Source organism: Trichinella spiralis, assembly GCF_000181795.1.
Source record: "Trichinella spiralis strain ISS 195 chromosome Unknown Scfld9, whole genome shotgun sequence".
Classification (NCBI taxonomy): Eukaryota; Metazoa; Nematoda; class Enoplea; order Trichinellida; family Trichinellidae; genus Trichinella; species Trichinella spiralis.
In genome coordinates, this window is record NW_003526948.1 from 2,300,542 (window position 1) to 2,310,090 (window position 9,549).

Here is a 9,549-nt window from a genome sequence, read left to right on the forward strand (position 1 = left end):
TGATGTATAAAACGTTTATTTGAAATATTTATATGTCATACTGAAGAAAACCGCGTTTCTATCTCGATATTGGCATTTTTCTAATATATTATGCAATTCCTTAGCTAGTAATGTACAAGTATTTATATAAATATATAAATGCTTTGAATTTTGTTTACAGCTTTCTGCTTCATTTATTCTGTAATGAGGAAACATTGGAAGATGTAATTATAAATAATTGTCTTCTAGGGTATGTTTTTGTAGCATCTGGAATCGTGATATCCAGTATTAATCAACATAATGGTTGTGAAAATAATGAGTATTTAATGAAGAGAAAGGGCTGATAGAATTGAGTAAATGGAATGGGCTGGTTGGAATTTTATTTATTTGTTCGTGGATAAATTGAACGCATCGCAGTGGTGTATTCTTTTCATACTTTTCATTAATGCTGAACATGTTTTCTATGATTAATTTCTGTTAAATGTCTCCTTTGATTTGGCATGTCAGTGGATGAAATTCGATTCCATCAATGAACTTGATGCTCTAAAATAGCTCCATTGAAGAAATTCATGATTCTTTCAATTTTGTCTTACACATTGGGTCGTTCTAATTTACTCGGTCGAAATCATCTTTTTCCCGGTAGGCCTAATTAGCCGAATGGCAATATTGTATATGCGCTTGATTTTGATAAATTGGAATGCAGTTCGCCATGTTTGACTGTTTCAGTTTAGTACGATTTTGGAAAATGTTGAATCAGAGTGACATGATGAATAGATTATTTTTACTATTCGAAGAAGATGCTTTGTAGAAGTGTAATTTTTTGTAATCGCAGTGATCAGAGTTCGAATGAGAACAAAGGAAATGATGATTGAATGTTGTGGTTGTGAAATTGATCGTTTCCATTTTCACGTTTGTTGCCATGCGGTTATGTTGCAAACTATACCAGCATACTAAATTTATCTTTTAACGTTTCATTTCATCATGACGCACTATGCAAACCGACAATTCGCTGTCAGTTCAACATTAGCAGTGTTTAGTTGTAATATTTTTTCCACTTTAGGGTATTGTTGTTTTGCCATTGTTGTTATTGTTGTTGCTGTTGTGATCTCAGTGAATTTCACCACCGATGGCTACGACGAGCAGGAGGAAATGGCGCCATTTTCCTGGCAACAATCGCTTCTGTTGTGATGGTCGAATTATTATGGCAAAGCAGATAAGCGCTTTTGTTTTGACGGTCGTGTTGCTTCTTGGTGCTTTAATACTCTTCTTCTACTTCGAGTAAAACCATCCACTTTAACGTGTGTATGATGTATGTGAAGTTATTTTTTTTTCTCCATCTAGTGGTCCATTTTTGTACAACAATTTGAGTCCTATGATACCAGTATCAGCGGCTGTTTTAAGCTGCACCGTATTCAGTTCATTGTTCAGAACAAGCTTCTCCGATCCTGGTATTATTCCAAGAGCCACTGCTGAAGAAGCGTTGGCCGTGCAACGTGAATTAGCTGGTTCGTGTTTGTTTGTTTGTTTTTTTGTTTGTATTTGTGTATTTGTATTGTATTTCAGAAATGCGTAATGATGACCAGTCGACAGATTCGAAAAATGTTGTATTCAAAGAGGTTTTAGTCAACGGGCAACTTGTGAAGTTGAAATTTTGCCGCACTTGCCTCATATTTCGTCCTCCGCGTGCATCCCACTGCAGTATCTGTGACAACTGCGTCGGTTGGTTTTTGAAAACGCTTTATTTTGAAGAATAAGCAATAAATAATTGATGTAATATTTTTAAATGATCATAGAACGATTCGATCATCACTGTCCATGGGTCGGCAACTGCATTGGCAAGCGCAATTATCGTTACTTTTTCATTTTCATTGTTTCACTTTCACTGCTTTGCGTGTATCTTTTCGCTTGTGTCATGGTTCACATTGTTCTTGGTAATAATGGCTTAAATGACTTTATTTTTTTCTGAATTTTCTACTATTTCAGCAACGAAGCAGAAGAATTTTCTTGAATTTATTCAAGAAAGTCCGGGAAGGTAGAAAGTTGTTTTTCAATGGAAAGTGTTTTACACAAATTTATTTTTCAGCGTTGTGGTGGCGTTGATATGCTTTCTCAGTATATGGTCAGTTCTCGGTCTTACTGGCTTCCATTCTTATTTAATCACTGCCAATCAGACTACTAACGAAGATGTAAGTCTTTTTTTTATTTACGTTGTACCCACACTTTGTGAAACTTGCTTTTCTTGTATTGTATTGTTTAAGCTTAAAAATTCATTCGGCAGTAACAAATCAGACGAATCATCCACTGGAACTCAACAGAACCGAACCCGCTCGAATCGCAACCCTTATGCTGACTCAAGATTTGCGTGGGATTGTTTGCAAATTCTCTGTGGACCCCAACCACCGAGGTATGTTCATGTAAACTGACTGCATTTGTCTTAATATTTAGTGACAAACAAAATTTATCGCCTAGAAACGCCCTAAACAATGCATGAAACATTTTCAGGCGGATATTTAAATGGAATATTGTAGGAATTAATATTGAACAATTTTGAATTTTTCTCCTTTTCAATAAATGGATGTATCGCAGGTTCAATGTAAAACAGATTGTCATATGTACTAAATGTAGAATTTGTAGCAATATTTATGTAAACTTTATTTTAGCTTGATCGATCGACGTGGCGTGATTCGATCCACAACTGAAATTCAAATTACTGTCTCTACAATTGGCGAAAGTTCAAAATCGAATCCAGAGTCTACATGACGCGTTTAAACAGTTTTCCAAATTACGTGTGAAAGTATTCGATAATCGATCCTGTTTTCTTTTTTCTCATTTATTTTGATGAAACTGACCAAAAAAATGTGCATAAATACCGATTGCCTTTCGAATTGCAGAGCTTCTGTTTTCAAATGAAATAAATTATTTTGCTGCTTATTTGTGCGTGCATAACGTATAATATATCACCACATAATCATTAACAACTCCAACTATACTAAGACGTGCATAAAACAAGTGAGAAACAATAGCTTATTGAAGGCAATCCATCGTGGTACGACTGCTTTAAAATTTCTCAGTTCTCAGCATTGAAAATCACTTGTTCAAAACTGAGCGGCACTGAAATACCGATAATACTGCCCATCACAGTTAACCAGACGGCCACCAAATTTCTGAAATGATTTAAAAATCACTTAAAATTAGCAACTGTTCCATTATTTCAATAAATTTCTTTGCATAAATTGAAATTAAATATTCAACAAAGTATTTGAAAGTTTAAAGTGTTCGAGGCAGCACTAAAAATTTTACTTTGTTTTTTTTCCTTTTTCGATAACAGGAGTCAGAATATCGTCAGTTTTGCACGGATGGAAACAGTACCAGGATGTGCGGAACAATGGATGTTCCTGAAATGATTTTCGTTTTATCGAAAAAAAAAATCATAAATACTGGTTATTTTCCAAAGTTAAAATTCCATGCTTTTTTTATATTTAATCTAATAAAAAATTTGAATAATACTTTAGTTTAAAATTACAAATAAACATAAACTTGAAAAACTGCACTGACACACCACTTGAGTTATCACTGAAAACGGATCTGCATAAAGACGAGCGGTTTCGGAACAACAGACGGTAGCCCATACCTCGTCTAACGGCATCAACTGCCCTTCTGAAAATCTGTGATGAAAAAGCAAACGTTGTAAAAGAAAATTGACTTACCCAAATACCAGTAATTAAAGAACATTACAGGTATGTTGTACAACTCATCGTAACATACGTGAAATTCACATTTCACATAATCCATACCGATTCGACAAAATCTGGTATCATCACAAACCAAGAACTTCACGTTTCCTTGCTAAATTGACATATTAAAGCACTAATACATATATACTCACGTATATCTTTTCATATTCATGATTATTTACATATTGATACATAAAAACAAATATCTTAACATTACAAACCTCCGCCACTGTCCAACGGAATCGTGAATAGTTTTTGGTAAAAGCCTCTATGGCTAAAATTTGTGACAGGAATTGGTCGTACAGGAACATGACAAAAAGGCTCTGTAAATCATAATAAAACGTAAGTTTATTGTTTATAAATTAATACAGGTTTGGAGTAAATCAACCAATTAACTGTTAAGAATTTCAAATCCGTCCCCCATAATACTACTGAAGCGAATTTTGAACTTTAATAATAATAAGTCGCAACCTCCCTTTAATATTATAGACTAAAAAACATATATATATATACATATGTATTTACTTTAGTGAAATACCAAATCTTAATACAAAACGTACACGCGAACAAAGAATCACTTTTTTCAACAAAGACTTCGATTACTGCAATATAAGAAAAGGTAAGTTCAAATATGATTACTGTAACATTGAAAATGCAATACTTTCTGAAATTAGAAGATAAAAACAAATAAAATATTAATATTTAATTTAAATATTAAGATAATGATATTTATATGCTTATCAGAATAAAAATTATTTGACCAAATTTTTTGTAATGAATTTTCTTTTAATGCTCCAATGAAACTAATAGTATAAATGGTGTTAATATTGTTATTCAGCTTTTAATAAGTCTATTTTCCATATTTTATAAACTATATTCACATTATAATGTATCAGCTTCTTAGTCTTATTAATAGTATATACATTACCGTAATCCTATCAAACTGTTAAAAATTACGTAAGTTTCAGTTTAATTGAACTAAATTTATACATTAATCATAATAAATGGCTAATTTAAGATAACTTAAATTAAACATTTCCAATATTTTAAAATTATTTTCATACTGTACACTAAGTAAATTCAGGCGAGTAGCTGAAATCGTATGCATTCTTCATTCGGTCTATCTTTAGCAGCGCGACCCAGGTGGTAAATTTGCTTCAGCAGTTTTTCGTTTATGATTTTGTGAATCATATTTAACACAGAGGAACATGACTGCTGCTACGACAACTATTGAAACTGTAACAATTATCCGACCACTTAAGGTATTTTGCAATGATTAAATTTTAAGAATGCAAATGATATTTTTTTTCTTTTAGATAATAAGCTTAATATGCGAATGTCTGGCGTTGGTGCTGTTAATTTTGGCTTTATGTACTTCATCATGGTTGAAAACTGGCTGTTGTTTCAGAACTGGATTATTTCGTGAATGCGTTTCTGATGATGTGAGCACTGATACGAAATTGCCTTTAGAATCACCTGCACCTGGGCAGTGTCACAGCTCTCGCATAGTTTATAAAGGTAACTTAATTTTACAGGTGGATGTATTCATAATAAATTTTGTAGACAGTTTTTTGGCATGCTTTATTGACAACAATACTTGTTAACTTTTGAATATAGAAAATGAAAATGTTTTTATTGACATTATTCTTTACGTGCTTAGCATTCTTTGAATTTCACTTTGTCATATATGTTTTCAATAAATATTTACGCTGTGGCTTTGCGCAAAACTGCTCTTCTTTATTTTGTTTTTGCTTTTCGTGAACATTATTCAGTAGCGTTTTTCTAATTATATATTTAGATTAATTTTAGCATTCTTTTTTGTCATAAATGTCAGATGTTCAAATTATAAAATTATATCACTGTATGGTTCATCATATTGTTTTTTACACTTGGTCAAATTTATTGGGAAATTTTAATTTTCGATCTAGTGAATAGAAATTTATTTGTTTTATTTATTGATGTGAAATGTTGCTTGTAAGAAATAAATCAATCTATGGTCATTGCATGTTTTTTTCTTGCTCATACTCCGTTAGTTGGTCAGATTAGCTGGTCTTTGTTATAGAAGCTGTTGTTTGTCATTCGTGACGGTGAAATTTCATGATTGTGCTTCATGGTCAAAAGGGGGAAGTTGATGTATATGAATTTTACTTCTTTGCAGTTTGATATATTACGGAATAGTAGGGTTGACTATTTAATGTGGAAATGAAGCCACGCAAATTATTGAATAAAGAATCGATTTATTTTATAGAATTTAACAATCATTTGGTTTTGAAAGCGAAGTAGGCCACATGGTCGTTGTTACATTGTTAAAGTTTTACACAGAAAGGGAAGCATTTTGTGTGCTTCAACTGATGAATAGATGATGAATAATTGTACCAACATTGCATGAATCACTTGGCCTAGGGTGAACATTTAAGGCCACTAAGTAACGTAATATATTGTGTATTGTAACTGTTTGTGATAGGTAGAAAATGACGTGGTTTAAATTTTCAGCACATGTAATTGCGATGTTTTTGTTTTTGATTATTTAATAAAGTTATTTTTTCTTTATTTAACAGCTTACTTTCAAACAGCTGCTGCATTTTTGATACTCGCTGGACTTTGCATCGTGTCATGCATTTTCGCAACTGTTCTTGGTCTCAAAGCGACCAGCTTAGGTCGAAAATACCTGTACTACAAAATTGCGATGTATTTGGCTTTAATTGCCGGTAATTGTTTCATCGTTGTTGCACTTGTTTTCTGAAACAATATTTATTAATATCCCATTTTATTTTAGTCATTTCTGAATTGATCAGTCTGATCGTCTTTCCCGTTTGTTTCTATTTGGAACTCGAAAATTGGGTTGTTACATCTTGGGAATTCGACTGGAGTGTACGATTGTATTTCTGGTGAAATTTGTTCTCTTTTTTTTTACATTTTATTTTCAGTATGGCATCGCTTGGGGAACGACAATTTGTACCTTTTTCGCTTGTCTGATGCTTATATGCGACAAGGAGCACGAAGAAATCTATTACAAGGAGAAAACTGTTTACGCATCGAATCAACAAGTTGCCGTTTAGTTGTCTACTAGTTATCTACTTTAAAATTTTTGCCAAGTCAAACTGCTTAAGCTGATGATTCGAATTTACTGTTTTCATTGATGAATGTATCTCTGCTTTCGGTGACATATACGGTGCATGTGAAATATAGTATTAAAATTCTACTTCATCCGCCTACGGTTGCGTGGCGATACTTTAATTCCATACATTGTAGAGCAATTGAATAAACTTTATATCTACAAACAGAACGTTGTAAAAATCGTTTCAGCAATTGACGCGTAATTAATTCTCAACGAACCTGATCATTTTTACAGAACGATTTGTAACTGTAAAACAATTTTCAGTCTTTCATTTCGACCGGCGTGCAAGTGACTCGCGATTGCGGTCGCAAAATATCGTCCATACTTTGAATTATTTTCAATTCTATTCTTTTTTTGCGTTGTTTCTCCCCTTCTGAAGAGCGAAGAGAAAATTCAAACTTTTCTACCAATTCCATGTGAATATAGAAAATCCGCTTACCGACTGCCGAACCATCTCCACATTCACTCGTTCGTAGTGTTCTCTTCAGCACATCTTGCATACTTGACTGTGCTCTTTCCACGGCTAACTGTAAAGAGAACGAAATCAGAAAATTCAGCATCAATCCCATCAACATCTAACCACTGTGTTGTAGTCGGTTTTGTGCAGCCAGACTAATAACAAACTGGAAAACAAATCACCAGTTCCACAGAAATATTGCGGGAAACGTTGAACTTGGAATTTGTGAGCTGCAGTTCGACCATCTTGTCGTTTTAAAATATTCCAAGTTTAGTAATACAACAGACAGACACAATGAATATCAATTTGAAAATCACAAAACACCACCTTTCATTTCGCTGAAATAGCCAGTCAGTGTTTCCTGACAATAGTCAATATCTGTACTGGTCACTACAATCCATCTGGGTCCTTTGTCATGCAACAAATTCATCGCTTCAATGACATCCCTTTCGGATTCGATAATTTTTCCAGATAACAGTCTAAACAAATAAATATATACATATATGTATGTAAGGCGACCGACTGACTGACTGACTGATGTAATTGAAAATCTAAAAGTACAAATGCCAAAATTCAATGCATTACTCCAGTTCGTATTGGTTCGGTGTGATCACGTCGGCCAAAGGCACCGCAGCATCACGATAAATTGGCAGCATGCTTTCCGGTACATACTGAAAATGAAAAGCAAACCATAAGGAGGTATTCAAATGAAATAAAAACAGAAAATCTTACGAATCGTTTCTGATCTCCCATCACAGGATCGCAAACTGTAAAAATGAAATCACATGGTAATTAAATTGGAACAAATTAATTAAAATTTTCATTCATAACTTACAGTAAATTAAATCTTTGTTTTTTCTCTTCAAACTATTAACAATATTGATCATTTCTGTGAGAAAGGATTCTTCAGCAACATAACCTGAAATGCACCGCTTTGTTCAAGATGAAACATTGTGAATGCTCAAGATGCTCATGTACAGACAATACCTGTCAAAACATGAGTATAACCAAGCAATTCATTTGCTTCCAAACCAAAATACAGTTCTTTAATATTGGATCCAGTCATTGTTTTTCCAGTCCATGTCGCGTAGCCTACATGTTTAAAAATATACAAGTATTATTTCCCTCCCTCTCCCTCCCCCCCCCAAAAAAAACATGCATACTTGTATTGTTTGAAAATTGAACAGAATTTATTGTATCGACTTCAAAACGATGAATCTGAAAACAGAATCAATTTCTAAAATGAAACCAAATACCAAACATACCTGCAATGGAAACGTTGCGCACTTGTTTCCACAGTAGCCAGAAACGACATGACTTTGAATGGAAAGCACACGACCATTCTCTTTGACGTCCATGAAAATACTGGCTAAAACGGCGCAAGAATTGAAAATCAACTTTCAAAATTTCACTAATAATAAATCAATATTTAAGAAACATGATAAACAAATAAATAAATTATGTGTAAAACTGTTCATATGACCGAACTCTGCGAAACATTTTGAAAGTAAATATTTCAAACGGGGCACTAAGTAAACTGAACAGCTAGTTACTTAGATTAGCAGCAAAATGCATCATCATGCAATACAAACAAATGGCAATTTCGCTCCAATCCCAATCCGTACTTAATATCGGTATAGTTGTGAAAAATTCTATCAATCAAAAGAAAATAAGCTATTGAATATCAATGAGAACATAGATAAATGCAAAACAAAAATAAGCAGTTCAAGAATGGAGACATTAACTGATATTTTAAAGCAAGAAGCTGCGCTGAATAGCGCAATATAAAGGTCACCAATCGATGATTTTCTTTATCAATATTGCAATCTCAAGTGAACATTTCTATACGCAACACGCAACATTGAACTTGTCATTTGCAATAAAACTGCTATTTGTTTAATAAATACTAAGCCAGTTTCAGTAATACCAATAGCGAAATGAAAATTAAATCAGATGCAGAACTTGCATATACAAAAAACACAACCATAATACTGAAAAAAGAATGCTTTTAACTAAAACAAAAAGTACACCACTTTTACAATGTAATTTAATTTAAAAATAAATATTATAAGAATTCTCAACAGCAGAACAATGAATTCGTAAATCTTACACTATTTTCCAGCATTAATCCTATACTGGACTATTTGGCATTGAAGACTGTTGATAAATTACAATGCCGAATATAAAATATGAATAGACTTACTAAGTAAATAATGTTGAAACAGAACGAATGCTGAAATTCAGTGCAGTGACAACATTTG

At 33.1% G+C, this 9,549-nt stretch overlaps 1 protein-coding gene across 1 annotated transcript; it reads left to right on the top strand.

Annotated features, from left to right (window-relative positions):
* Positions 1-1,048: 1,048 nt before the first annotated feature.
* Tsp_05245 (palmitoyltransferase ZDHHC9) lies at positions 1,049-9,442 on the top strand. Its single transcript, XM_003371526.1, has 9 exons — positions 1,049-1,257; positions 1,321-1,484; positions 1,543-1,698; positions 1,773-1,910; positions 1,963-2,011; positions 2,063-2,165; positions 2,295-2,383; positions 3,597-3,646; positions 9,399-9,442. Exons 1-8 carry the CDS (start codon positions 1,106-1,108, stop codon positions 3,601-3,603), a joined length of 858 nt encoding a protein of 285 aa, XP_003371574.1. The 5' UTR covers positions 1,049-1,105; the 3' UTR covers positions 3,604-3,646; positions 9,399-9,442.
* Positions 9,443-9,549: the final 107 nt, after the last annotated feature.